The following is a 27,652-nucleotide window of genomic DNA, read 5'->3' as shown; positions in this document are numbered from 1 at the left end:
CTCACTGCAACCTCCACCTAGTGGGTTCAAGCAATTCTCCTGCCTCAGCCTCCTGAGTAGCTGGGATTACAGGTGCTCACCACCACGTCCGGCTAATAGTTAAAGATGATTTCTAAACCACTCTCAAGTTCTTTTTCTTTTCCTTTTTTTGGGGGGAGGGTGGGGGAGGGATGGAGTCTCAAAAAAAAGATCGCACTATTGCACCAGGCTGGGTACAATAGCGCGACCTCGGCTCACTGCAACCTCTGCCTCCCGGGTTCAAGAGATTCTCCTGCCTCAGCCTCCCAAGTAGCTGGGATTACAGGCGCCCCCCACCACGTCCAGCTAATTGTTTTGTATTTTTAGTAGAGATGGGGTTTCATCATGTTGGCCAGGCTGGTCTTGAACTCCTGACCTCAGGTGACTCGCCCATCTCGGCCTCCCAAAATGCTGGGATTAGGGCGTGGGCCACGCGCCCAGCCATTAGTTCTTTTTCTAATTACAAAATTCACTGATGGTCTAAAAAACTCCACCATCCACTTCTTTGAACCTCACCTATGTCTGCCGGGAGAAGGACTGGGTCATAAAGGGCAATAATCATGGAAGCAGGTAAATGAAGAGCTTTTCAGGCCAGAAGTCACTTGTGATTTTCCACTGTGCTTCTTCCCCTAGGGAGTGAAAACCTTACGTCCACTTCCTTACACGTTGCTACCAGGTGGCAAAACGGAAGTCACTGCCCAAACGTCTGATTTCCAAGAGGAACTAACTCCCTAGATGGCAGATCCCCTTTGAAATAGCTGGGACACAAGGGTAAACTTTTTCAAAATCTGCCCTACAAAGTTAAGAGAAGCCCAGACATATACAGTGATAAATAAGAGCAAAAACATAATAGAGACTAACGGACCACAGATTCTTTTTTTTTTTTTTTAGATGGAGTTTCACTCATGTTACCCAGGCTGGAGTGCAATGGCGCGATCTCGGCTCACCGCAACCTCCGCCTCCTGGGTTCAGGCAATTCTCCTGCCTCAGCCTCCTGAGTAGCTGGGACTACAGGCACGCGCCACCATGCCCAGCTAATTTTTTGTATTTTTAGTAGAGACGGGGTTTCACCATGTTGACCAGGATGGTCTCGATCTCTTGACCTCGTGATCCACCCGTCTCGGCCTCCCAAAGTGCTGGGATTACAGGCTTGAGCCACCGCGCCCGGCCGGACCACAGATTCTTTACCACCAATTAACACTAACCGTGTCAGGCTACCCAATTCACGGAGTGAAAAGACAAGACATCGTCTCTCCTTGGGTGCCTCCGCCAGACCTGACTTCGGCTTGCTTATCATGGGGCACTAAACGGTCACTGTGCGGCCAGGGAAGTCTTCAGTATAGCTCCGGGAAGACATTCCTATTGCATATTTATTACTTTGGCGCGGGCCATTCGTGACACATGGGAGAGGAGTGAGGTGAGATTCAGACAGTGGGACCCTTGCATGGGAGAGACGCGAAAAGCCTCACCCCTAACCCGGCTGGGGGACCACGAACCGCCTCTCAGGGCTCGGCCTAAGCAGCCGGTGGTTTAACCTGCAAGTGCTACTGACACCTGCCGCCCTTGCTCCATGCATCTCCCTGGCCCTCGCTAGGCCAGTGCCGCGGGCACAGCTCTCAGGCCTCGGCCAGCGCGAGCCTCCTGGCCAAGAGCTCTCCAGCCCCAAATCTTTCCAGGAACCAGCAAGTGGCCTAGTGGCCACTCATCCTGAAGGGGCATCAGCGTCCTCGCCGCCAGGCCTCAGCCCCTTCCCCAGGAAGCCGTCGCGAAGTGTCCCCAGGGGCCGCAGCAGCCGGGGCCCTCTAGGGCCCAGGCCAGGAACTCTCCGCCAGGCTGAGGTCCCCGCCGGTGAGGGCGGAAGTGGTAAGACTGACGTGTCCTGGGCCGCGCTGCTGATCGCCGGGAGGACCCTCGCCTCGCCGAGGACGGGCGGGGCGAGCCGAGCCTCACGGGGTCCCCGGAGCTGGGCCGGGCCTCCAGCTGGAGAAGGCGCAGCTAGTTCTTGAGTAAGCCAGTGCGGTGTCCAGCGCGGTGCAGCCGCAGCCGCTGCCGTCAGGCGCAGCGGCGGGCAACCCCGTGGAGGTCGGTCGGCAGGTCCTCTCCAACCCGCCGCAACCGCACCGCTCTCGGGGAGACCCCGGCAGTAGCCCAAGGGCAGCTACGGGGCCGTGGAGGCCGCTGGCGCCGCCTCGGTCAGCCCTTCCCGCGCGGTGAGGACCCCGGGGCTGTGGCGGGAAGGTACCCGAGGTGCGAGACCGCGCGGCGTTGCCATGGAAACGGGCCAGGGCGCGTAGTAGAGACTCCGGGCCGGACGGGCTGCGGGAGGGAGCCCAGGTTGGGAGAATGAGAGAGCAGAGGCGGGGCCGGGTCTTTGGGATAGAGAGACGTGGGGTGGGGTGGGGCAGGGGGCCAATGGGGGCAAGTGGAGCCAGAGGACCTCAGTTCGAGGCACCTGACCTGGGGTTTCTGTAACCTCCCCAGTTTCTATAACTGTAGGATTCCCCTAAACAGGTTCCACTGCCTTAAGGATGACAGTCGTAGGGAACCCTCGAAGTTGGAGCTGCCAGTGGTTGCCAATCCTGATACTGTTGCTGGGCACAGGCCATGGGCCAGGGGTGGAAGGCGTGACACACTACAAGGCCGGCGACCCTGTTATTCTATATGTCAACAAAGTGGGACCCTACCATAACCCCCAGGAAACTTACCACTACTATCAGCTTCCAGTCTGCTGCCCTGAGAAGATACGTCACAAAAGCCTTAGCCTGGGTGAAGTGCTGGATGGGGACCGGATGGCTGAGTCTTTGTATGAGATCCGCTTTCGGGAAAACGTGGAGAAGAAAATTCTGTGCCACATGCAGCTCAGTTCTGCACAGGTCAGCCTCTCCACATTGGCTATCCCATAGCCCTCCTTCCCAGAGACTAACAGTGCCTTACATTTATGGTTCAGAGTACCTTGATGGAAACTGTCTGATTTGATTCCAACTACAATACAACCCAGTGTGGCAGGCAGGGCATGCGATGCTATTCTAATTAAGTGAACTAAGATACGTACTTGCTCAGAAGTGACTTTTTTCAAGATTACATGGACAGTGAACTGCAGAACTGATACCAGAGCCCAGAATTTCTTACTGCAAGCTTCTCTGTTGGCCATAAGGTCTCAACTAGCAGTCCTACATAGTTCTGTTGCCTTCCATACCTACCTCTTGGCTGTTTCTTAAACTGTCTCCTGTAGTCTCTACCTAACCTTCCCTGTCATGCTTTTTCTTTAATGAATCCTGGTACTTCTTAGTCCACTCCGGACCTCCTTAGACTGCACCACTCTTCTTTTTCTAGGCCCTAACCCTGTCAAATCATACTTGCCCTTTTATGGAGGACCTCAACATTCTAGAGTCTAACTCAGTGATTCTCAAGGGAACAGTTTTGTCCCCCAGGGGAGATTTAGCAACGTCTGGAGACATTTATTTATTTATTTCTCTTTCTTTTTTATAATTTTCTGCTTACTAGCCTATATGGAGACATTTTTTATTGTTACTACTTGGGGGTGCTACTGGCATGTAGTGGGAAGAGGCCAGGAAGGCTACATCCTGCAGTGCACAGGACAGCCCCACTATGACAAAGAATTATCTACCCCAGGCCGGGTGTGGTGGTTCATGCCTGTAATCCCACCACTTTGGGATGCCAATGCAGGTGGATCATGAGGTCAGGAGTTTGAGCCAGCCTGGCCAACATGGTGAAACCCTCTCTCTACTAAAAATACAAAAATTAGCTGGATGTAGTGGTGGGTGCCTGTAATCCCAGCTACTTGGGAGGCTGAGGCAGGAGAATTGCTGGAACCCAGGAGGTGGAGGTTGCAGTGAGCCAAGATCACACCACTGCACTCCAGCCTGGGTGACAGAGCAAGACACCGTATCGGGTGGTGGGGGAGGGAAGGAATTATCTACCCCAAAATATCAGTAGTGCTGAAGGTAAGAAACTTTGCTCTAATTCTGTGACTGGGGAGGTCTTATGTGACCAACTCCTGACTTGCTCTTTATAGGTGGAGCAGCTGCGCCAGGCCATCGAAGAACTGTACTACTTTGAATTTGTGGTAGATGACTTGCCAATCCGGGGCTTTGTGGGCTACATGGAGGAGAGCGGCTTCCTGCCACACAGCCACAAGATAGGACTCTGGACTCATTTGGACTTCCACCTAGAATTCCATGGAGACCGAATTATATTTGCCAATGTTTCAGTGCGGGATGTCAAGCCCCACAGCTTGGATGGGTTACGACCTGACGAGTTCCTAGGCCTTACCCACACTTACAGCGTGCGCTGGTCTGAGACCTCAGTTGAGCGTCGGAGTGACAGGCGACGTGGTGATGATGGTGGTTTCTTTCCTCGAACACTGGAAATCCACTGGTTGTCCATCATCAACTCCATGGTGCTTGTGTTTTTACTGGTGGGTTTTGTGGCTGTCATTCTAATGCGTGTGCTTCGGAATGACCTGGCTCGGTACAACTTAGATGAGGAGACCACCTCTGCAGGTTCTGGTGATGACTTTGACCAGGGTGACAATGGCTGGAAAATTATCCATACAGATGTCTTCCGCTTCCCCCCATACCGTGGTCTGCTCTGTGCTGTGCTTGGCGTGGGCGCCCAGTTCCTGGCCCTTGGCACTGGTGAGGTGATAACAATGAATTGGGGATTTCTCTTATGGGATAGAACTAGGTAGGGAGTTTGTTCAGAAAAGGTCTGTGGATCTTCTTTTCTATCCATAGGGGCAGACCTAAGGGATAGGGTGGCTGTAGCAAGGATGCATGTATTCTGTTGTAGATTTTCTGGATAGTAAAACTGGGGGAGATTGTTTCGCTGGAGGACCTTAGTCTGGGAGAAGGGGGGCTGATTCCTCTGAAATTGCTAGGAGAGAGACAGGTGAGGCCTAACATGGGCTTTCCACTACCGTCCTGCAGGCATTATTGTCATGGCACTGCTAGGCATGTTCAATGTGCACCGTCATGGGGCCATTAACTCGGCAGCCATCTTGTTGTATGCCCTGACCTGCTGCATCTCTGGCTACGTGTCCAGCCACTTCTACCGGCAGATCGGAGGCGAGCGTTGGGTGTGGAACATCATTCTCACCACCAGTCTCTTCTCTGGTGAGGACCTCCCTTTCCCTGGTGGGCCTTTCTGGACTTAGGAATTAAGAACACATTGTGGCTGGGCACAGTGGCTCACACCTGTAATCCTAGCACTTTGGGAGAATGAGGCTGGAGGATCACTTGAGCCCAAAAGTTTGAGACAAGCCTAAGCAACACAGTGAAATCCCCTCTCTATAACAAATAAAAAATTAGCCAGGAATGGTGGTTCACACCTGTAATTCCAGCTACTCGGGAGGCTGAGGCAGGAGGATTGCTTGAGCCTGGGGAGCCTGGGAGGGTGAGGCTGCAGTAATCCATGATTGTACCACTTTACTCTAGCTGAGGTGACAGAGTGAGACTGTCTTAAAAAAAAAAAAAAGAACACATCATAGAACTTGGGATAGAGTCAGGGTGAGGCTTGAAGGGAAAGAATATTGTAAAAGAAACAAGAAAACCAAAAAAGATAAGAATGCATTTCTTTTAATAGTTTAAAATTATTAAGCCCTTAAAATGTCCTAGGCAGTGTGGTAAGCACTCAGCAATACCTGTGTGAAGTAGGTAATATTTCCATTGCACAGATGAGGAAACTGAACTAAAGGCTGCTTAAGTAAATTGTCTGAGGTTACACTCCTAAAAAGTAATGAACCAGGTTTCAGACCCAAGCAGTCTGACTTATATTCTCACCCATTACAGTAAAATAATACCCCTGAATTGTTATTTTGAAGGTGGGCCCACTCTAGGCTTTCAAACTGGATTGACCTTTCAAAGGCAGTAGTAGTCTCTGTTCTGAACCCTTCTTGTTCCCAATCCTATGTGTCTGATTTATATCCCATCACATTTATATTTGAACCAAGGCTTTCTGAAAACAGGGCCTTAATCCAAAGGAATGTCTCATTTGAGGAATTACCAACTCCAGGGCAAGATGGGCCTCAGGAGGCAGGTGGATTTGTAATACTCCCAGATTATGTAGTAGCTACCTTGATCCTTAATGACACAGAGTTGGGGGGTAGTGTTGGTAAGATAAAGAGCAAAGATGGGATCTGAAAGGGTGGAGGTGAAGGCATTTGACTCTGTAGAGACATCCAGGAGCATAAGCCTGCTGTTAAGAGTGGCAGGCTGCTTCACCCCCCTTCCCTTTTGGTCCTGGATGTAAGTGGGTGCCCTTAGAGATGTAGCTCCTAGTGTTGACCCTCCCTCCGGGGGCCCATCCCTGCAGTGCCTTTCTTCCTGACGTGGAGTGTGGTGAACTCAGTGCATTGGGCCAATGGTTCGACACAGGCTCTGCCAGCCACAACCATCCTGCTGCTTCTGACGGTTTGGCTGCTGGTGGGCTTTCCCCTCACTGTCATTGGAGGCATCTTTGGGAAGAACAATGCCAGCCCCTTTGATGCACCCTGTCGCACCAAGAACATCGCCCGGGAGATCCCACCCCAGCCCTGGTACAAGTCTACTGTCATCCACATGACTGTTGGAGGCTTCCTGCCTTTCAGGTATCCTCCCTTTATTCCAGTACTATCACTCTCAGGTTCCTGACCTCACCTTTTCCTGTCCCTACTCATCTAATACCCTAACCCAACTTCGGTGATGATGCATTGTTCAGCGGTACCATTCAGAGATCATTAAATGGTTCCTCCTATCCCCAAGCAGGACTGAGCTTGAATCAGTTCAGATATGAGAGTGTCTCACTTTTAAAGCTCTCTGGAGACATCTCCCCCTTCACCTTCCTGGTTTCCAACCTTAGTGTCTATGGCCATCATGGGAGACTTAAAGCCTATTTGATTACTCATTTACTTTGTTGAATACTTTACTTTCTGCCAGGCAGAGAATGAAGTGGAAAGTAAAATGGACAAGATCCCTGCCCTTAACCTATCAAGGAAGACACTCTTTAAGTGAGAGCAGCTAATCATAGGCAAAAAGTCCCCATGAAGCCAGGAGTTCTGGGGTAGAGAATGGAGTGAACTCACTTTTCACAATGACCTAGCAACATGGGAGAGGGTGGGGGCTGGATTTTGGCCCAGCCACTGTGCTGACAGTGCACAGCCCTTTAATGCTGTGTATCATCTCTTTTCTTCACAGTGCCATCTCTGTGGAGCTGTACTACATCTTTGCCACAGTATGGGGTCGGGAGCAGTACACTTTGTATGGCATCCTCTTCTTTGTCTTCGCCATCCTGCTGAGTGTGGGGGCTTGCATCTCCATTGCACTCACCTACTTCCAGTTATCTGGGGAGGATTACCGCTGGTGGTGGCGATCTGTGCTGAGTGTTGGCTCCACTGGCCTCTTCATCTTCCTCTACTCAGTTTTCTATTATGCCCGACGCTCCAACATGTCTGGGGCAGTACAGACAGTAGAGTTCTTTGGCTACTCCTTACTCACTGGTTATGTCTTCTTCCTCATGCTGGGCACCATCTCCTTTTTTTCTTCCCTCAAGTTCATCCGTTATATCTATGTTAACCTCAAGATGGACTGAGTTCTGGATGGCAGAACTACTGCTGTTCTCTCCTTCTTCACGTCCCGTTGAGCTGTCCTACCAGCCTTTCTTTTGATTGAGTGACTGAATTGTGTAATGGCATTGTTGCCTTCCCCTTTGCCCTTTGGGTCTTCCTTCCCCAGAGAGGGCCCGGAAATTATAAATCTCTGTTATATTAAGGAGTATATATTTGAACTTTTTAAGTTGCCTTTAGTTTTGGTCCTGATTTTTCTTTTTACAATTATAAAAATAAAATTTATTAAGAAAAATGATCATGTAGTTGGAGGTTTTGGTTTGGATGTAGGAACTCGAGACCTGCTGTTAGGGGCACTGTCCTTTAGAAAGCCAAGCTGGCCACTGAATAACCGAATCTCGAGTTCTCCAACCCAGCTTGGGAACTCTCAGCGTGGGGAACCTACATTGCCAGAGCCCGGTTTCCGCGACTCAGCCGGTGCTCAGCCTAACGGAAGTGGAGGAGCCGGACCTGTTTGTGGGAAGCGAATTGAATCACCTTGACGACCCGCGGGGCGTGCGGCAACGCCCTTTCCGCCGGAAGTGGGTGTCAGCCTCCACGTGCTGTCCCTCCCCCTCCCCCTTTCAGCCCAATAGCGGCGGCTCAGCTGCTGCCATGGAGCCCGCCGGTCTGGAGCAGCTCCTACGGGAACTGCTGCTGCCGGACACCGAGCGCATCCGACGGGTATGGAGCAGGCCAAACCGGACCAGGGCGAGCGGGAGGTTGCGGGAAAGGCCCGACTCTCACCCTTAGCTTTCCCCCAGGCCACGGAACAGCTCCACATCGCTCTGCGGGCCCCCGCCGCCTTGCCGGCTCTCTGCGACCTGCTCGCCTCGGCAGCCGACCCCCAGGTGAGACCCCTGCACTGGCCAATCCCCAGTAAACGCCCCGTGCGGTCCCCTCAGCACCTTCCTGCCCGGACCCCCACATGCCTACTTCCTTGTCCTAGATCCGCCAGTTTGCGGCCGTGCTGACCCGCAGACGACTGAACACCCGCTGGCGACGGCTGGCGGCGGAGCAACGGGAGAGGTGGGCTGGGCCTGGGGCGGGGCGGGGCCAGCTGGAAGCTTTTCTTGGGCAGGCCGGGTACCAAACACCTGCCACCTGTGTTCTAGCCTTAAGTCCCTGATCTTGACGGCCCTGCAGAGGGAAACAGAGTGAGTACCTACTCCCTTCTCTCGGGATCTTGACGACCTTCTTTGGGTTTCTGCCTTCCCCTTCAGCTGCAGGCTGGGACTTGGGGGGCAGGGACTTCCGTTCTAGACCCAAGGTGAAGATTTTAAAGCTGTTTTGAAGACTAAAGTTCTTGAGAAAGGGTGATGATGATCTGGCAAACCAAAGTCAGAAGAATGAGACTGAAATTCAGGCTAAGACTGTACTTAACAGATTACATGCCCGCAGTGCTGCTGGGCTCCCTGTGAGCTGCTATCTCATGTGTCCCAACTTGGCAAAGGCCCTGTGCCCACCCCTCCTGAAAGTTTCCCTTCTGGCTGCCCCCATGAGCCTGGTCACTCAAGAGGAAGGCATTGGAGGGTGACTGGAGGAGATCTCTCCTGTTTGCAGGCACTGTGTGAGCCTCAGCTTGGCCCAGCTTTCAGCCACCATTTTTCGAAAGGAAGGCCTGGAGGCCTGGCCTCAGCTTTTGCAGCTTCTTCAGCACAGTACCTACAGCCCCCACAGCCCAGAGAGAGAGGTACCATCACATAGTTGGCAGGAGGAGGGAGGGCCCAAGAGGCCAGATAGACCATGTAAGCTTGCCCTCCCATCCTCTACTGTTGGACAGATGGGGCTTTTGCTGCTGAGTGTGGTGGTGACTTCCCGTCCTGAGGCCTTCCAACCCCACCACCGGGAGCTTCTTCGGCTTCTGAATGAGACTCTTGGTGAGGTGGGCTCTCCTGGGCTGCTCTTCTACTCCCTGCGCACTCTGACCACCATGGCCCCCCACCTCAGCACTGAAGACGTGGTGAGATGTGGGCCCACTCATATCACTGACTCCCTTTCTTCAGGCCTTCATGTCCTCACCCTTAAAAGTTAGAAAGCTGTGCCAGACACAGTGGCTTGTGCTGTAATCTCAGCGCTTTCGGAGGCCAAGGCAGGCCCATCACAAGGTCAGGAGATCAAGACCATCCTGGCCAACCTGGTGAAATCCTGTCTCTACTAAAAGTACAATAAATTAGCCAGGCATGGTGGTGTGCTCCTGTGGTCCCAGCTGCTCAGTAGGCTGAGGCAGGAGAATCACTTGAACCAGGGAGGCAGAGGTTATGTGAGCTGAGATCGCACCTCTGCACTCCAGCTTGGCAACAGAACGAGACTCTGTCTCAAAACACACAAACACACACACACACACACAAACACACACACACACACACACACACACACACACACACCCTACAAAACTGTTTTGGATTCTTTTCCTGCCTGTGACCCTTCCACACACACACACACACACACACACACACACACACACACCAAAGCTCCTTTGGATTCTTTACCTGCCTGTGGTCCTTCCTGACAATCGAGAGGGGTTGCTGTAGGTGGGCCTGGCTGATGTTCCTGGGCTCCTCCTCACAATTCAGGCTGTGAGGAAGCTGCCAGCTGCTGGGGTCCAAGATTAGGCTGCATCATGCTCTCTCTGATGTGTCCCTCAGCCTCTCGCTCGGATGTTGGTGCCTAAGCTGATTGTGGCGGTGCAGACCCTGATCCCCATAGATGAGGTGAGGACAGGTGGGCAGGAGCTCTGTTGGAAGGAGTGCGGAAGTGTCCAGCTGGGCCCACTGAAGAAGAGCATGGTAACCCTGTGCCTTGTTTTGTCTGTCAGGCAAAGGCCTGTGAGGCCCTTGAGGCTTTGGATGAACTGTTGGAGTCAGAGGTACCCATCATCACTCCCCACCTCTCTGAGGTCCTCACATTCTGCCTGGAGGTGAGCCTAGAATGGAGGTGGCTCCTGCTACATGCCCTGTTGGGAATTTCCTTGCCTGTCTCTGATTCTTATTATTCTCTGGACAGGTGGCTAGAAATGTGGCCCTGGGCAATGCGATACGCGTACGTATCCTTTGCTCGATCACTTTCTTGGTCAAAGTCAAAAGCAAGGTGAGTGCCCATTGAAACGTCACCACCCGTCCATCTCTACCCTTAATCTCACTTTTGTGGCTTTCTGTCCATCTCAGGGTATCTAAAGTACTGTGGGGGTTCAAGCCTTGCCCTGGCCTCACCCCAACTCCTGCCTGGGAGATTGGGAATCTTCTGTCAGACCTCTATGGCCTGGAAGACTGGTTTTTTTTTTGTTTTGTTTTGTTTTTTTTGAGACAGAGTTTTGCTCTTGTTGCCCAGGCTGGAGTGCAATGGTGCAATCTCAGCTCACCGCAACCTCTGCCTCCTGGGTTCAAGTGATTCTCCTGCCTCAGCCTCCCAGTAGCTGGGATTACAGGCATGCGCCACCACGCCTAGCTAATTTTTAGTAGAGATGGGGTTTCTCCATGTTGGTCAGGCCGGTCTTCAACTCCCTGCCTCAGGTGATCTGCCTGCCTTAGGTGATGTGTCTGCCTTGGCCTGCCAAAGTGCTGGGATTCCTGCATGAGCCACTGTGCCTGGCCAAGACTGGAATTTTTAATGTGAGCCCATTCTAGGAGCCAATTCTTAGGGACACTGTTGCATGCTCTCCATCAAGGCCTTACTAAAGAATCGTCTCCTGCCACCCTTGCTGCATACCCTTTTCCCCATTATGGCTGCTGAGCCCCCACCAGGCCAGCTGGATCCCGAAGACCAGGATTCAGAAGAGGAAGAGTTGGAGATTGAGCTGATGGGGGAGACTCCCAAGCATTTTGCTGTACAAGTGAGATGTGGGGCAGGACGGGGAAAAGGTGTTAGGTGGCTGTGGGAGTTTGGTGAGGCAGAGATGGAGTCGAGCAAAGTAAGTCTCCCCATCCCATCTCAGGTTGTGGACATGCTGGCGCTACACCTGCCCCCCGAGAAGCTCTGTCCCCAGTTGGTAAGTGTGGCTCTGTCCTGGTGTCCCTACCTCCGGGTGTGCCTAGTCCCCTGAGGCCAAGGACATTTAGATCCTGGGAGGTGTGAAAGCCTATTGCCACAGGAATGGGCAGGCTCTTGCTGGGGTTTCAGGAGAGTGCCACAAATGCTTCCCTAGATGCCCATGCTAGAAGAGGCCTTGCGGAGTGAGAGCCCATACCAGCGCAAGGCTGGACTCCTGGTGCTGGCCGTGCTGTCTGACGGAGCTGGCAACCACATCAGGCAGAGGTATCTGTTCCCCTGTCCCAGGGTGAGGGTTGCCCACAGGGAGGACCATGGCTTTCTGGTTTACGCTTGTTGTTCAGGCTTATTTATCAACAGCATTTCCTCCCATTCTCAAAAGTGTCTTGGCTTGGAAGATAAATGACAGGGCTTCCCAGCTATAGGGACCAGGGGCTGCTGCCCACCCTCTGGTGACAGGAAAAGCCTTGGTTTTTCCAGGAGAAACGAAGAGAACACGTCAGCCGAGGGCTTTCAGGTGTAGCTCCTCAGCCTGTGTCCTCTTGTCCTGCCCCATCCAGACTGCTGCCCCAACTGCTGCAGATCGTGTGTAAGGGCTTGGAGGATCCCTCGCAAGTTGTACACAATGCTGCGCTCTTTGCCCTGGGCCAGTTCTCAGAAAACCTACAGGTGAGCCAGGCTGAGTGTGAGAACCACCACTTGAGTGTCTCCTTCCCCTCACCTTTCATCTCTTCCAGCATTCCTGCTGCTATTAGCACTCCAGTGTGTGCCCTGCAGGTGAACCTGACTCTGGCCCTGATTGCTCCTTCCTCCAGCCCCATATCAGCAGCTATTCAAAGGAGGTGATGCCGCTGCTGCTCGCCTACCTGAAGTCGGTGCCTCTCAGACACACTCACCACCTAGCCAAGGCCTGCTATGCCCTGGAGAATTTCGTGGAGAACCTGGGTAGTGATGGCAGTGGGGAGTTTGGGGGAGGGGGATGAGGCTGTGGCTTTGGCTGAATGTACAGGATGTGCATCTCCCTGAATTGCTGCCGGCGGGGGGGAAGGGGTGTGATGGCACCACAAAGAGGTTCCCACCTGGAGGGAGGTGGGCATGCAGCAGGTAGGAGACCTGGGTTGGTTGGTAGAGGAGCATCCTTTCCCACAGGGCCCAAAGTGCAGCCCTACCTTCCGGAGCTTATGGAATGCATGCTGCATCCCCTGAGGAACCCCAGCAGTCCCCGGGCCAAGGAGCTGGCTGTGAGCGCTCTGGGAGCTATTGGTGAGGAGAGAGGCAGGAAGCAGGGATGTGGGGCTCACCCAAAGCCCTGTGGCAGGTGGTTCCTGCCCTCTCCATCTCTGATTCTGTCCTTCCATCCTGCAGCCACGGCCGCCCAGGCCTCGCTGCTGCCCTACTTCCCCGCCATCATGGAGCACCTGCGGGAATTCCTGTTGACAGGCCATGAGGACCTTCAGCCTGTGCAGATCCAGAGCCTGGGTGAGTAAGAGGCTCCCAGGTTGGGGTTCCAGTGCCAACAAAAGGCTGATGCTCACCTGGTGTTCACAGAGACTGCCCCTGCGGGAGCATGGGTGTCTTCCTTCTCATGAAAGGGGGTATTCTTTATGATGTACCAAGGGGTGGGGTGGGATTTCTGAATTCCTCCTAGCTACCACATGTGGTTCTATCATAGCCCACCTCCACAGCCTGGGTGCTAATGGAGCCCTTGCCCTGACAGAGACACTGGGGGTGCTGGCACGAGCGGTGGGGGAGCCCATGAGGCCACTGGCTGAGGAATGCTGCCAGCTGGGTCTGGGCCTCTGCGACCAGGTAGACGACCCTGACTTGCGGCGCTGCACGTGAGTGACCCTTCACCCTGCGCCTGCCCCTGTGTCCCCACCCCTCCTGTTTGCCCACTGAACCCACTGGAGTCCCCACCCTAGACTCTAGTCCTCTGGTTTGGACCATAGCCAGGTGTTCCTGGACTCCCTCATCCTGTCTGGCTGTAGCAGGCAGGACCATAGAGTTTCTTCTGCCTGCTTTGACCAGGTACAGCCTATTTGCGGCCTTATCAGGTCTGATGGGTGAAGGCCTGGCACCCCACTTGGAACAGATCACCACGCTCATGCTGCTGTCACTCCGTTCCACTGAGGGCATTGTGGTGAGCAGACGGTGGGTGGGCTGGGCCAGGCCAACCCTGCGATGGGATTTATCTCCTGGGCCCAGCTGAGCCCAAGTCCTTGCCGTGCCTCCACTCCAGCCTCAGTATGACGGGAGCAGCTCCTTCCTTCTGTTTGACGATGAGAGTGATGGGGAAGAAGAGGAGGAGCTCATGGATGAGGACATGGAAGAAGAGGATGACTCAGAGATCTCAGGGTACAGAGGGGTGCTTTTCTGGTCAGGAATCTAGACTTTGGTTTTAGACAAGGGCCTAGTGCCTGATCACCACTCCCTCCCCATCCTACTATAGGTACAGCGTAGAGAACGCTTTCTTCGATGAGAAGGAAGACGCCTGTGCTGCCCTGGGGGAGATCTCTGTGAACACCAGGTGAGCATTTGCCCTTACCTGGCACTGAAAACCCTGCCTGGGAGCCCCTTACCCACGGCTGTGTCTTTCTCTGTAGTGTAGCCTTCCTTCCGTACATGGAAAGTGTCTTTGAAGAAGTCTTTAAACTGCTGGAGGTGAGTGGGCTGGTGGGTGGGGTTCTCAGTCTGTGTTCACAGTGCACACAGTAGGCATATCCCGCCCCTCCTCATCTTGCAGTGCCCTCACCTGAATGTGCGGAAGGCAGCCCATGAGGCGCTGGGTCAGTTTTGCTGTGCACTGCACAAGGCCTGTCAAAGCTGCCCCTCGGAACCCAACTCTGCTGGTGAGAAAGAGGCTGGGCCAGGCTGGGGGTTCTCGGTGAGGGACAGGGCCTGACAGGGGCTTCAGCCAATAATGTCCCCAGCTTTGCAGACCGCCCTGGCCCGAGTGGTGCCATCTTATATTCAGGCAGTGAACAGGGAGCGGGAGCGCCAGGTGGTGATAGCTGTGCTGGAGGCCCTGACGGGGGTGCTCCGCAGCTGTGGAACCCTTGCACTGCAGCCCCATGGGCGCCTCGCTGAGCTCTGTAGCATGCTCAAGGCCGTGCTGCAGAGGAAGGTAAGCAGGGCAGGTGGGCTTTGGGAAGGAGAGGTGCCAGGCCCAGGTTGGGGACTGGCTACAAGTCTACCCCCAGACATTTATAAAAAGGGAAGGGGCATGAAAGCTCTGCCTAATAAGTTGAGCTATTTCTTCTTGTAGACAGCCTGTCAGGATACTGACGAGGAGGAGGAAGAGGATGATGATCAGGTGAGAGCGAGGGATGAAAACTGGGATCAGGCAGTCTAGGGAGTCTCCATAGGGACAGGGGTGGACAGTGTATTTGGGCTTGGACTGGGACAGCCAGGGCCACTAAAAGAGATTGGTAATGGCCAGAAGGACAAAACTCTGAGACCACTATGCCAGTGGGAGTTCAGGGAAGGACAGCAGTGTGGACTGGGGTGTGCTTGGAGCAATAGGAGCAGGAGAGCCAGGGGAAGAAGCTGGGCCATGGAAACACCCAGCCCGAGAGGGGTCAGCCCTGTCAACCAAGGGCAGCCCCAGGGACCCCTGCAGCCCGTGGCAGAGCGTGGTGGGGAGGTCTGCAGCCCCTGACCTGTCTCCACAGGCTGAATACGACGCCATGTTGCTGGAGCATGCTGGAGAGGCCATCCCTGCCCTGGCAGCCGCGGCTGGGGGAGACTCCTTTGCCCCATTCTTTGCTGGCTTCCTGCCATTATTGCTGTGCAAGACAGTGAGTGTCCATCCTCTGGCTTCGAACCCTAAACCACTCGTGCACCTGGTGCCCACCCCAGCCTTTATCCTTGGCCCAGGCTGATTGTGCTACCTTTCTATCCTCCCCCGTCAGAAACAGGGCTGTACAGTGGCAGAGAAGTCCTTTGCGATGGGGACCTTGGCAGAGTCCATTCAGGGCCTGGGTGCCGCCTCAGCCCAGTTTGTGTCTCGGCTGCTCCCTGTGTTGTTAAGCACCGCCCGAGAGGCAGACCCTGAGGTGCGAAGCAATGCCATCTTTGGGATGGGCGTCCTGGCAGAGCACGGGGGCCGCCCTGCCCAGGAGTATCCTTGGCTCATAGGAGAGGAGGGACATGGGGTTGGAGAAGTGTCCCCAGGGCTTCCAGGTGGGCAAGTTCTACCTGAGTGTGTGGGCCATTCCTTGACTGTGGACCAGAAACTTCCCCAAGCTGCTGGGGCTCCTTTTTCCCCTCCTGGCGCGGGAGCGACATGATCGTGTCCGTGACAACATCTGTGGGGCACTCGCTCGTCTGCTGATGGCCAGTCCCATGAGGAAACCAGAACCCCAGGTGAAGGAGGGAGACATCAGGCATGGCCTGGAAGCTGAGGAGGATGGTGGAGGGCAGGGCAGGTTGGCCTGAGATACTTGTGTGTCCAGGTGCTGGCTGCCCTACTACACGCCCTGCCACTGAAGGAAGACTTGGAGGAGTGGGTCACCATCGGGCGCCTCTTCAGCTTCCTGTACCAGAGCAGCCCTGACCAGGTAACCTTGCTGCTGGTAGCCCTCAGAGGGGAGCATGCCACTCCACTCAGTGATAGGCACTGTCTGCTGATGAGGCTCAGAAGCTCCAGGCTGTCAGTTGCACCCGAGGCAAGGTGACAGTTTTAGCTGTTCTTTGATACTCCCTGCACCATTTCTTGTCTGCAAGGATTGGCAGCCAGTCCTATGATGGAACAGGTGGGACTTCCCTCTCCATGTAGCATTTTTCCTGAGGAAGCTCTATTTCTACCCTTTGGTCTGAGCCAGAAGTTCCAGTTTTCCTAGGCTGGTTTCCTAAGCCAGGGCTCTTTCAGATTGCTCTGTGGAGCCCTGGGTGCCTCTGGGCCACCACGCCATATGTTTCAATCAGATCAGCTCTGCTCTCTTAGGAGATTTTGCCTGTACCAAGTAGCTAGGTTTGGAGTCATGTTGGAGTGTTTGTGTCACCCTTGTTTTATACCTTTAGAGACTGTTTTGTAGGTGGAGCTCCTGGGTGTCTGGGTTTCTTTTTGAGATGGAGTCTCGCTCTGTCACCCAGGCTGAAGTGCAGTGGCATGGCCTTGGCTCACTGCAACCTCTGCCTCCCGGATTCAAGTGATTCTCCTGCCTCAGCCTCCCAAGTAGCTGGGATCACAGGCATCAGCCACCATGCCTGGCTAAGTTTTGTTTTTGTTTTTGTTTTTTTTAGTGGAGACGGGGTTTCACAGTGTTGGCCAGGCTGGTCTTGAACTCCTGACCTCAGGTGATCCAGCTGCCACAGCCTCCCAAAGTGCTGGGATTATAGGTGTGAGCCACTGTGCCCAGCCAGGTGTCTGGGTTTGTTTTTGTCTTGAGGTAATGACTCTAATAATCATCTTGTCACATATCCCCCATCCCCTCCAAAAAAAGTCATTACCACCAAGTTTCATTGGTCCTTCTCATGTTCATAGTTGTCTTGGATGCCTGTGAATCAGTACCAGGCAAAATCACCCCTGATAAGACACTCTGCCACTCCTTGGTCTCGACCACTCCGCCTAGACCTGAGGTCCAGGGCTGCTGCCCTGAGTCAGCCACTCTTTCCTCACAGGTTGTAGATGTGGCTCCCGAGCTCTTGCGTATCTGCAGCCTCATTCTGGGTGACAACAAGATCCCACCAGGTAAGGGTAGGAGTCATGGGCAGGGGCTTGGGGGAGGTGGGGAGTGGTAGGGCTCAGAGGGCCTGGGGCAGCGAGGCTTTAGGAGCCCAGACCTTTCCCCCTCCCTCTCCACCCAGACACCAAGGCCGCACTGTTGCTGCTCCTGACATTCCTGGCCAAAGAGCATGTCGACAGCTTCCAAGCAGCTCTGGGCTCACTGCCTGTTGACAAGGCTCAGGAGCTCCAGGCTGTACTGGGCCTCTCCTAGATTGCAGGCTGCAGCCAGGCCAGAGAGAAGGAGCCTGCCCAGGCCTTACCACCACCTCTCAGCCCAGTTCAGTTCTTCCTTACCAAAGATTCTGGACCTCATACCCATCTGGTGCCAGCCCTGCCTACTGCCTTACAGGGCTGTCTGTGAGGCTGGATATGTTACAAAGGAGTCATGACATCATATTGTAATAAAAGCAGTTTGTTTTCTGCTTGAACTATAACTCTGAGAGCAAGAAGGCTAGACATGCACATTCAGAAACGAGGCAGGCAGGGCCCAGTGAAGCACAGCATGGTTACTAGAAGTGGCCAGTTTCCTGACAGCTTAAATGGACTCTAACCTCGGTGGAATCTGGGCCCCGGCTGGATCAGGAGGCGACCATATGGCTTTTCTTGTTCCACGCGAAGAATCTGCTGCGCTGAGAGCACTGGTCAAGAGGGGAGGAGAGGGCAGGTTGGGGGAGTCCGCCTATGGGCCTTTGGTTTGTGTGTCTGCCCCATATACACATGACGCACACACTTACCCAGGAGCAGGTAGAAGACCCGGGCAGCCATCCTGCGGGGGCTGAGAGGTGACACCAGGCTGCTAAAGTCGGGCTCCCTGTTGGCCTGCAGCTCCAGTGCCACTGCCCTGTAGGGATCAAGAACCATTAGCTGAGGCTTCAGCCCCAGTCCACCCCCCCATCAAGGTGCCTCCCTGGTACCTGTGCACAGCCTCCAGTGAGAGCAGCTCAAGCTCTGGAGGTAGCACCAAAGGCATCTCCATAGGCACCTCGGGGAGTTCAGGCACCACAGGCAATGCAGGAGCCTCTGGCTGCTCCATCTCAGCCAAGGCCCTAGGAGAACATGGAAGTCAGAGCAGGGAAGATGGCAGCTGTGACAGTGACAAGGGGCTTACCTATCCTAGCAGTCATTTCCACCATCTGGCCCTGGCTCCCAAAAAGCCTGGCTGCTTACCACCGTTCTTCTGGTGTGATGACGCTGATACGGGACTTCTCCTCTTCAGCTGCCTCCAGGGAGAGCTCTGTTGAGGGAGGAAAGGCACTGGGGGGCATCTGCTTGGGTGGTAGTTAGGACCTTGTGGTCATCTGGCATAAGTGGATGCCAGAGCCATGCAGTGACTTGTTAAAAGCACACAGATGGGGAGCTGAGGAGGACCAGTCTGCGTTTATGTCACATACATATGCCTTTGCTCATGAAACCGCTTCAGCAGTTGGGGTACTAGTTTCCTGGGGCAGTGGTTAGGGTGGTGGTCCCACTGCCCCTCTTTTCTAGGTGCTTACCTGCAGACACCATAAGGGGACCACTGGGCTCCCAGGCCTCCCTTGGGACCTGTGGATGGCAGAAGCAGAACTAAGATCCCAAGCATCTGGGACTTGGGTCTCAGAACGCCCAAGGCCAATGAGCCTGTGCTGTTGGCTCTTGTGGCAGGAGAAGGCAGCCAGCTGGGTCAGGCAGAGCCTGGCCCTGGGGCAATGCAGAAAACAGGTGGTACAGTTACCTCAATCTCACTTGGAGCTTCAATCTTTCTTTCTTCCTCAGCAGCTGCCTCCCTCTCAGCAGCCTCCTCAGGCAGCTCTCGCCTGAGTGCTCTTGGGAGTGGCTGGGCACAAGAAGTCCAAAGGCCCAGTAGTTCAGGGGGTAGCCAGCCAGCTGTGGACAAGCAGGCAATAAGCACAGGGTTTGAGGTATGAGGAGCACCAGGAATGAGGAATTGGTTTTGAGGATCCTTCGTGCCCAACCCCTGCCATTCTTACACAGAGTTGGGGTTCTGAACAACTCCGCAGGGCTTATGATGGTCCTCTCAGGAGGCTGCACCATGGGCTGTGTGGTGAGGGAAGGCCAGAAGCCCCATTATGAAGCAGCCACTCCTTGGTGCCCCTTTGTCTCTTTGCAATGCGTTGTTCCAGGGCCTCTGGACTTCCCCAGCTTTTGGGCTCATGACCCTGCTTGCCCTGTTCATTACTAAATGGGGTCACTAAAGGAGCATGAAGAGTTGTGTATGTGCAAACCCACATCGCATGCAAATTTTCTGGGGAATGGAGGGGATTTTTCATCCATTTCCCAATCCTCCCCATGCCCACCTGAGGAGTTTAGAAGGCCCAGCCTGCATCTGCCCCTGGTCATCCCAGCCTCCTTCCCTCCCCCAGCAAAGCCTGGGCTGCACTCACACATTCCCGGCAGTGGGCTCTGGTTTGTAGTTGTTTCCGGAATTTCTCCCGGGAGATCTGTGTCTCCTTGTCCCAGAACAGTAACTGGCGACGGCGGCGGGGAGGAGGTGGGGGTACCGGGGGCCTCCGCTGAGTCGGGAGGGCAGATAGGGGCAAGGCTGCCCATTACTCCTTTTCCTGTCATTCTGGTGGACTGCTAACAGGGCCCCACACCCTGCCCCTAGAGGAACCTGGGGAAAGGTCTTAAGCAGGGTCTTCATGCACTTGTGCAGCTCATAACTTGCATAAGGGTACCTACCCATCTGGGAAGTAAGTGCAGGCCAAATATGACGGGGCGTAGAAAGGGGCATCTTTTATGATCTGCACTAAGGCTCTCTGTAAGCTAGCGGTGCCCAGGGCTTGAGGAGGCAGCCCTGGGAGGGGAGGGCAAACTAAGAGGATAGGAAGGGATGCTACTCACCTCTGGGCTGGGTGGGACTGGCAGACGAAGTTCCTCTGGGGGGGTCACCTCTGCAACAACACCCAAGGTTGTGGCTCTGTCTCATAAGCCCCTTACCGCTTGCAGACGCCAGGGCAAGAAACTGCAGGGTCCTCCCTTCAGCAAGTTGGGATATAGAGCCCTTGTCTGCAGCAGTATCCAGGTACTCCCAGGAAAGCACCCAGGGCACGGTGGACACTCACCCATGAGCAGGGCCTCAGGCTCCCAGCCTGTCGGCCTCAGCTCCTCAGGGACCAGGGCCTGGACTGGAAGTGGCTCTGCTATTCCTTCTACCCTGAGAGGAAATGGGCAAGATAAATGAGGTGACCCTTCCCAGCACTGACCCCCTACCTGGTCTAGGAATTCCTGCCCTTACTCTGCAGGAGCTGGAGGTGAGATCCGGGGGACTATGATTTCACCCTCTGGGACCCGGGGCTCCTCCTTTGCCTCTGTGGAGAGAGAATCAGAGTTCAGAGGACAGAAAAGGAGAAATAAAAGCATTGCCGAGTCCCAGACTGCCCATGCCAGGGGTCTGACCTTCCAGTGCCAGGCGGGCCCTAAGCTGCTGGAGACGCCTGGCTTCTAGCAAGATAGCTTCATCTTCCTCTGCAATCAGTAGGTCCAAGTCTCGGCGGCTGACCTCTGGGATATCCCGTTCACCCTGTCCAGAGAGGAAGTGCAAGGGGAGGGGACTCTATAACATTTCTGAAAAGGCAAGTGGATCCAGGAGAGTGGATCACAGAGGCACAACACAGGGCTGAGTTCAAGGAAGCCACTGGGTGCTCAAGTGCAGGGACAGAGAATAGGGAAATGGAGATGGAAAAGGCAGGGCGCTGGGGGCAAAGAGAAGTAGATGCAAGGGGGCTGGACCTCAGGCCCTGTGTACAGGGAACAACTCACCTCAATCTGCAGCATCCGTATGGGCTCTGCCTCCTGGAGCGTGATGGCCTCAGGGGGAAGCACAGTGACCAGAATCCTGTCTGGAGGGGTAGGGGAGTCACCAGCTGCTCTGCTTCTTTCCAAATTCTCACAGCCATGCAGTGAGCCAAAAGCATGGACTTGAGTCAAGGTAACCTGGGTTCTTATCCAACCCAGGCTAGAGCCTGGCATCCTGACCCTGGGTACACTGCTTGATCACTGTGAGCCTCACTTTCCTCATCTGTAAAGTGGGGAGGCTGGGCGAAGTGGCTCACACCTGTAATCCCAAGACTTTGGCTCATTTGAGCCCAGGAGTTTGAGACCAGCCTGGGCAACATAGTGAGACCCTGTTTCTACAAAAAATTTAAAAACTAGCCAGGTGTGGTGGCTCATTCCTGTGGTCCTGGCTACACTGGAGGCTGAGGTAGGCAGATTGCTTGAGCCCTGGAGGTCAATGCTGCAGTGACCTATGATCACACTGCAATCCAGCCTTGCGGGCGGGCAGCGGCGGGGAGCCAGGCATGGTGGCTCACACCTGTAATCTGAGCACTTTGGGAGGCCGAAGTGGGTGGATCACCTGAGGTCAGAAGTTCGAGACCAGCCTGGCCAACAGGGCAAAAACTCATCTCTACTAAAAATACAAAAATTAGCTGGGCGTGGTAGTACACACCAATAATCCCAGCTACTTGGGAGGAGAATCATTTGAACCTGGGAGGCGGAGATTGCAGTGAGCCTAATGTACACCACTGCACTCCAGCCTGGACAACAGAATGAGACTCTGTCTCAAAAAAAAGGATAAGAAATCTGACCTCAGAGCAGGTGGATCACCTGAGGTCAGGAGTTTGAGACCAGCCTGACCAACATGAAGAAAACATCTTTGCAAAAAAATACAAAAAATTAGCAGGGCGTGGTGGCACATGCCTGTAATCTCGGCTACTTGGGAGGCTAAGACTAGAGAATCAATCACTTGAACAAGGGAGGCAGAGGTTGCAGTGAACCAAGATCGAGCCATTGCACTCCAGCCTGAGCAACGAGCAAAACTCGATCTCAAAAAAAAAAAAAAAGGAAAGAAAAGAAATCTGACCTCAGAGGACTCTTGTAAGGTATTGATGAGGTTACATACATAAAGTGTCCCTCATCAGACGCAGTAGCTCACGTCCATAATTCTAGCACTTTGGGAGGCCAAGGTGGGCAGATTCCCTGAGGTCAGGCCAACATGGCAAAACCCTATCCGTACTAAAAATACAAAAATTGCCAGGCATGGTAGTTCATGCTTGTAGTCCCAGTTACTAGGGAGGCTGAGACAGGAGAATTGCTTGAACCCGGGAGGCAGAGGTTGCAGTAAGCCAAGATTGTGCCACTGCACTCCAGCCCGGGCAACGGGGAGACATCATCTCAAAAAAATAAATAAAAATAAATAACTGCCCTTCACAGGGCCTGGCTCTTATGCTCAAAACTGGTCATTTCTACAGCTCTTGGGCCTGCCTATGCCTCTCACCAGAAAGAAGGTTCTCTCTGCTGACCTGGCTTCCTGGGCTCTGTAGGCACTTCAGGAGGAATCTCTTCAACTCTCTCTGGGGGTGCAGCCTCTAAGAGGTGTCGAATCTTTGGGGAGGGATTGCAAACAAAATATAGGATTTAGCTTCAGCCCTCTGCTATTCCACTTTCACAGCCTTCTTCAGCAATGCATGGTAATCTCCTTTTATGCCTAATTCTTGTTGCATTGACATCAGTTTGCAGTAAACTCACCCGCTGTCTAGTCTCCTCAGTTCCTGCCCTCATCTCCCTCCCCAACTCGCACCCCCAGTTATCTAACCCTTAACAATTTGTACAAGAAGCAGTGCATCCTTATCCTTGTCAAATGTTATGGTTGACAGAGGTGAACAGAAAAGATTCTTGATCTTAAGGTCTAGTGGGGAGACAATGTTGTATATAACCCCACAAGAGTCAAGGCAAAGGGTAAAACAAGGCCTTAGCAAAGTGCTAAGTTCCCAAACTGCATTTGGTTCTGGCTGGACTGGGATAAATATTTCATAGAAAAGGGTAGCATTTGAGCCAGGTCTATAAGAATATGTAGAAACTGACTCATAGAGGATGAGGAGTGACCGTTATGGTCTAGGGAAACAGCATAAGCAAAGATGTGAATGTGGCATCATTGAGGAACAAGGGCCAAACTGGTGTTTAGGAGCCACAGATGCACAGGGGAATGAGAGAGAAGTCTGGGGATGACTAGCTTGAAACTGGGGCATGTGCCAGGTGTGGTGGCCTGTAATCCGAGGTGGACAGATCGCTTGAGGTCAGGAGTTCAAAACCAGCCTGAGCAACATGGTGAAATCCCGTCTCTACTAAAAAATACAGAAATTAGCCAGTGTGGTGGTGCGCATCTGTAATCCCAGCTACGCGGGAGGCTGAGGCAGGAGAATTGCTTGAACAGGGGAAACAGAGATTGCAGTGAGCCAAGATCACGCCACTGCACTCCAGCCTGGGTGACAGTGAGACCCTGTCTCAAAAAGTAATAATAGGCTGGGCAAAGTGACTCACATCTGTAATCCCAGCACTTTGGAAGGCCCAGACAGGTGATCACCTGAGGTCAGGAGTTCGAGACCAGCCTGGCCAATATGGCAAAACTCCGTGTATACTAAAACTACAAAAAGTGGGCTGGTTGTGGTGGCTCACGCCTGTAATCTCAGCACTTTAGGAGAACAAGGCAAGTGGATCATGAGGTCAGGAGTTCGAAACCAGCCTGGCCAGCATGGAGAAACCCCGTCTCTATTAAAATTCAAAAATTAGCCAGGCATGGTGGCATGTGCCTGTAGTCTGAGCTACTCAGGAGAGTGAGGCAGAAGAATTGCTTGAACCTGGGAGGCAGGGGTTGTGGTGAGCAGAGATCATGCCACTGAACTCCAGCCTGGGTGACACAGTCAGATTCCTGTCTCAAAAAAAAATAATAATAATTAGCAGGGTGTGGTGCCACGCGCCTGTAATCCCAGCTACTCCAGAGGCTGAGGCAGGAAAATCACTTGAACTGGGGAGGCAGAGGTTGCAGTGAGATGAGATCATGCCACTGCACTCCAGCCTAGGTCAAAGAGCAAGATTCTGTCTCCAAAATAATAACAAAATAAAAAAATAAACTGGGGCATGGAGAGCCCTAAATGCTAGTATTCTGTTTGCATCAGGAGCCACTATTCAAATGGGGAACCAAGGAAGAGGGTGACAATAAGCTGTAGGACTACTGGGAATAGATGGAGGAGGACACGGGTAAGGAAGCCCAATGCAGAGATGAGAGCCTGGATTAGGGTCGTGACGGTAAGAACAGTGTGGAGACAAGTGGGGACAAAAGCTGCCTCACTTGGGGAAACCATCTGATCAGATTGGCCTGGAGTAGGTAAGTATAGGGGGCTTCGCCCAGATGGGTCCACCATGGCAGTCCCCCTGCACCATCTCCTGTGGGAGAGAGCTGTGGCAAGCTTCATTCCCCAACCCCAATGTCAGAGTGACACAGGGACAGTGCTCCCCTTCTGCATTGTCAATTTGTGAGTCTAGGGGAATGAGCCCTACCTGAGGGATATCGAAAGGACTAGGAAGTCTGGGATCCACAGACATCATCCCAAAAAAGGGATCTGGTGCATCTTCTAGGGTCTCCATCATGGCCAGGTGGTTAGGAAGCAGCAAGCTGGGTCTGGGAGAGAATGTAGGCTGTCAAGGACTGAGGCTGAGCTAGGCTGAGGCCAACCTAGCAGGTGTTCCATCAAAGGCCCAGGGGACACTCACAGCTCAGTCTCCATATCTATTCGGATCTGCAGCTGGGCACGGTGGATGCGCTCCAAGATGTGCTGGATGTCCTCTGTGGGCAGAGGGGGCAAGGTAGGGAGCCAGCTTAGCAGACAGCTCCTCAGCCGGCCCCACCTGAGGGTTCCCAGCCTTACCCACGAGGTACTGGCATTGTTGAGAATAGACGCGGATCACACCGATCTGAAGTTGGGCTGAGAGATAGAGGGAGAAGCGGGGCCGCGGCAGGCCGGGCTGCAGGGGTTGAACTCGTACCAGCACATAATTGAGGATTTCCTCGCTGGGGAACAACGCGCCCAGATCACCGCTGCGCCCAGGACCGAGCCCACAGCCTTGCCCACTCTATCCCCTAACCCACACCCTGCACCAGGCCCTCCTTCCCTTTTCTGGGCCTTACCAGGTCTTCACCACGTTCACCCTCAAGTATTCGCGCTTCACCAACCGGCTGCCGCGCGTCGCTGCCAGCCTGAAGTGGGTGGGGAAGGTGGGGGAACGGGGATAGAGGGGAAGCTGTCAGGCTGGGGTCCCGGGCAGTGCCCCCCATCACGCACCCATGGGCCTTGCCCTTACCAGATGGTGGCAAAGCAGCCGGTGTGGCGCTGAAGCACATTGGGATAGTAGAACATGGTCCCTCCAGCCTTTTACCCTCTATTCCACCAGATCCCTGTTCGGATCTGAGTTGGAATTCTTTAGGGCACAGAATTTCCAACACTTTGGAGAGAAGTCTGGTTTGGACAGGTGAGGAGGTGGGTGCACCCAGAAAGCCAAGTTAATGAGGCGATCAACAATTGGCGGATACACGATCACCGGGATAACTAAGACGCAGGAGATGGGCACACCTCTCTGTGGATTCACCCTCAGTGGATCCGCACGCCAAGTGGGCCCGTCGAACTTGAGCCTTCTGGGTTGGGTTTCAGGTTGGAGATGCGGAGCTCCGAGGGGACGCCTGGGCCGGGATCCAGAGCAGGTCCCAAGGGAGCACAGTGTCCTCCACAGCAGGCCTTGGTTCTCGAGCACTGGAAGCGATGTCAGGCCTGGGGGGGGCCTTGCACTGGTTTGGGCGGCTGCGGTACGGCCCGGGCTGCCTCCCACAGGACTAGATCGCACCGCGGAAAGCCTGCATTCCGGAGCTCCGCACTTCGCCGCTCATTAGATGGCGGCTTTTGCCAGGCCAATGGGGAACGTGGGTCGGGTTGGGAGCGCCAAGTATCCTGAGCTCCAGGCAACAGGGTCTCCTGAGACAGGCGGCAAACCAATCATAAGGACTCTGCGCGCTGCTGGGGTCTATTGTGAGGTGTCCCGACCAATGGGGCTCTGGTTCTCCCCTCTAGTAACAGGCGTTCCTTCTTGGCCAATGAGCGCATCCCCGCGGCTTGCCTGGCAACAAGGGTGCCTCAACTGGTGGGGGAGGTAGGGTCACCTCTGGGGCAAACGTGCTGGGCCTCTTCCAGGTGCCAAGATGTACCTTGCACCACGTCTGACCTGAGGTTAGACCCCGCCCTTCCCCCAAATTCCACAAACTCTGACTGTTGCCAACTAAGGCGTGTTGTGTGCTGCGGAGGTAGAAAGATGTGAGATGATGGCCTTGGAGCGGCCACAGGTCAATGAGGAAGAAGTCATTTTTTTTTCTTTAAGACAGAGTCGTGTCTCTGTTGTCCAGGCTGGAGTGCAGTGGCGCTATCTCGGCTCACTGCAACCTCCTCTCCCTCATCCCAGCCAGATTCAAGCGATTCTAGTGTGTCGGCCTCCTGAGTAGCGGGGATTACAGGTGCCCGCCACCACACCCAGCTAATTTTTGGATATTTAGAAGAGACAGGGTTTCACCATGTTGTCCAGGCTGGTTTCTTTGCTTTTTGAGATGGAGTTTCAATCTGTCACACAGGCTAGAGCACGGTCTCAGCTCACTGCAACCTCTGCCTCCTGGGTGCAAGAGATTCTCCTGCCTCAGCCTCCCGAGTAGCTGGGATTACAGGTGCCCGATAGCACACCGGCGAATTTTTGTATTTTTTAGTAGACAGGGGTTTCACCATGTTGGCCAGACCGGTCTCGAACTCCTGACCTCAGGTGATCCACCCACCTTGGCCTCCCAAAGTGTTGGGATTACAGGCATAAGCCACTGTGCCTGGCCAAAGAAGTCAATCTTACATGAAACTCCACGAGGACTTACTGGGGTCACTTCCTCAACCTGAACACCTTAGGTCATGACCATGCCACATGTAGTCCTTTCTCAGTTGTCAGTGTTCTCCCAGCTGAAACAGACTTTAGCTTTGTTGGAATCAGCACATACTTCTCAGCCTAGAAAAGCCATATTCTCAAACAATTATTTGTGTAAATTTAAGTTGTATGGTTGTAATAACAAATAACCCCCTGTCCCTATGCCTCCTACCTTTGCACAGCCATTTCTTTGGCCTAGAATGCCCTTTCTCTGCCTTGACTCCAGGGCATGCTTCTTCCTAAGACTTATCTCTTACTGTAGTTGAGCTTCCCTGTCTTCTTAGTCTGCTTCAATTTGTGAGCTCTTGAGGTTGGGGTCTTCTCAGTGAGTGCCTTGCATCTAGCTCAGTAAATACTTGCCAAATGAATGTGCAGTTGCACTATATTGACAACCAAAATGTGAAAGCTGAAAGGGATTTAGAGATCTAGTCCAAGTCCTGGCTTTACCAATGAGGAAACAGAAGTCCATATAGACTGTTTCTCCCAGACCACACAGCTCCTTCTTCCAAGCCTGCTTGGGAACTCTATGCTCTTGAATT

The 27,652-nt window shown here is 53.8% G+C and overlaps 3 protein-coding genes across 9 annotated transcripts; 2 read left to right on the top strand and 1 right to left on the bottom strand.

Moving 5' to 3' along the window:
• The first annotated feature begins 1,847 nt into the window (after positions 1 to 1,847).
• Positions 1,848 to 7,874, top strand: TM9SF1 (transmembrane 9 superfamily member 1). 4 transcript variants are annotated; one of them, XM_032265634.1, is made up of 6 exons: positions 1,848 to 2,228; positions 2,530 to 2,891; positions 4,055 to 4,676; positions 4,968 to 5,153; positions 6,352 to 6,625; positions 7,212 to 7,874. In XM_032265634.1, the coding sequence occupies exons 2-6, from the start codon at positions 2,547 to 2,549 to the stop codon at positions 7,603 to 7,605; spliced, it is 1,821 nt and encodes a 606-aa protein (XP_032121525.1). In that variant the 5' UTR covers positions 1,848 to 2,228; positions 2,530 to 2,546; the 3' UTR covers positions 7,606 to 7,874. The 4 variants fall into 4 exon arrangements, with proteins under 4 accessions (XP_032121525.1, XP_032121528.1, XP_032121526.1 ...); XM_032265637.1 differs by having other exon boundaries at positions 1,907 to 2,228; positions 2,515 to 2,891; XM_032265635.1 differs by having other exon boundaries at positions 1,907 to 2,265.
• On the top strand, positions 7,692 to 17,767 carry IPO4 (importin 4). Of its 2 annotated transcripts, XM_032265629.1 has the most exons (30): positions 7,692 to 8,302; positions 8,383 to 8,469; positions 8,568 to 8,647; positions 8,734 to 8,775; positions 9,182 to 9,311; positions 9,402 to 9,581; positions 10,267 to 10,332; positions 10,437 to 10,538; positions 10,625 to 10,708; positions 11,286 to 11,450; positions 11,553 to 11,606; positions 11,763 to 11,872; positions 12,166 to 12,274; positions 12,421 to 12,550; positions 12,755 to 12,868; positions 12,971 to 13,084; positions 13,323 to 13,443; positions 13,634 to 13,745; positions 13,845 to 13,960; positions 14,055 to 14,132; positions 14,209 to 14,266; positions 14,349 to 14,454; positions 14,536 to 14,729; positions 14,871 to 14,918; positions 15,277 to 15,402; positions 15,517 to 15,725; positions 15,838 to 15,970; positions 16,060 to 16,164; positions 17,228 to 17,297; positions 17,414 to 17,767. In XM_032265629.1, the coding sequence occupies exons 1-30, from the start codon at positions 8,234 to 8,236 to the stop codon at positions 17,542 to 17,544; spliced, it is 3,243 nt and encodes a 1,080-aa protein (XP_032121520.1). In that variant the 5' UTR covers positions 7,692 to 8,233; the 3' UTR covers positions 17,545 to 17,767. The 2 variants fall into 2 exon arrangements, with proteins under 2 accessions (XP_032121520.1, XP_032121521.1); XM_032265630.1 differs by lacking the exon at positions 12,755 to 12,868 and having other exon boundaries at positions 8,010 to 8,302; positions 17,414 to 17,761.
• REC8 (REC8 meiotic recombination protein) lies at positions 17,730 to 26,622 on the bottom strand. Of its 3 annotated transcripts, XM_032265633.1 has the most exons (19): positions 25,470 to 26,617; positions 25,297 to 25,365; positions 25,037 to 25,179; positions 24,882 to 24,954; positions 24,669 to 24,789; positions 22,634 to 22,715; positions 21,093 to 21,172; positions 20,730 to 20,853; positions 20,569 to 20,641; positions 20,396 to 20,487; positions 20,175 to 20,224; positions 19,715 to 19,843; positions 19,301 to 19,367; positions 19,045 to 19,196; positions 18,827 to 18,875; positions 18,501 to 18,567; positions 18,248 to 18,379; positions 18,068 to 18,174; positions 17,730 to 17,971 (listed from the first exon to the last, which is right to left on the bottom strand). In XM_032265633.1, exons 1-19 carry the CDS (start codon positions 25,523 to 25,525, stop codon positions 17,880 to 17,882), a joined length of 1,758 nt encoding a protein of 585 aa, XP_032121524.1. In that variant the 5' UTR covers positions 25,526 to 26,617; the 3' UTR covers positions 17,730 to 17,879. The 3 variants fall into 3 exon arrangements, with proteins under 3 accessions (XP_032121524.1, XP_032121523.1, XP_032121522.1); XM_032265632.1 differs by having other exon boundaries at positions 19,045 to 19,367; positions 25,470 to 26,620; XM_032265631.1 differs by having other exon boundaries at positions 17,730 to 18,174; positions 19,045 to 19,367; positions 25,470 to 26,622.
• Positions 26,623 to 27,652: the final 1,030 nt, after the last annotated feature.

Source organism: Sapajus apella, unplaced genomic scaffold (assembly GCF_009761245.1).
Source record: "Sapajus apella isolate SASKATOON/1434 unplaced genomic scaffold, GSC_monkey_1.0 scaffold151, whole genome shotgun sequence".
NCBI lineage: Eukaryota > Metazoa > Chordata > Mammalia > Primates > Cebidae > Sapajus > Sapajus apella.
The sequence above is the reverse complement of the archived record's forward strand: the minus strand, read 5'-3'. Positions and strand labels throughout refer to the sequence as shown.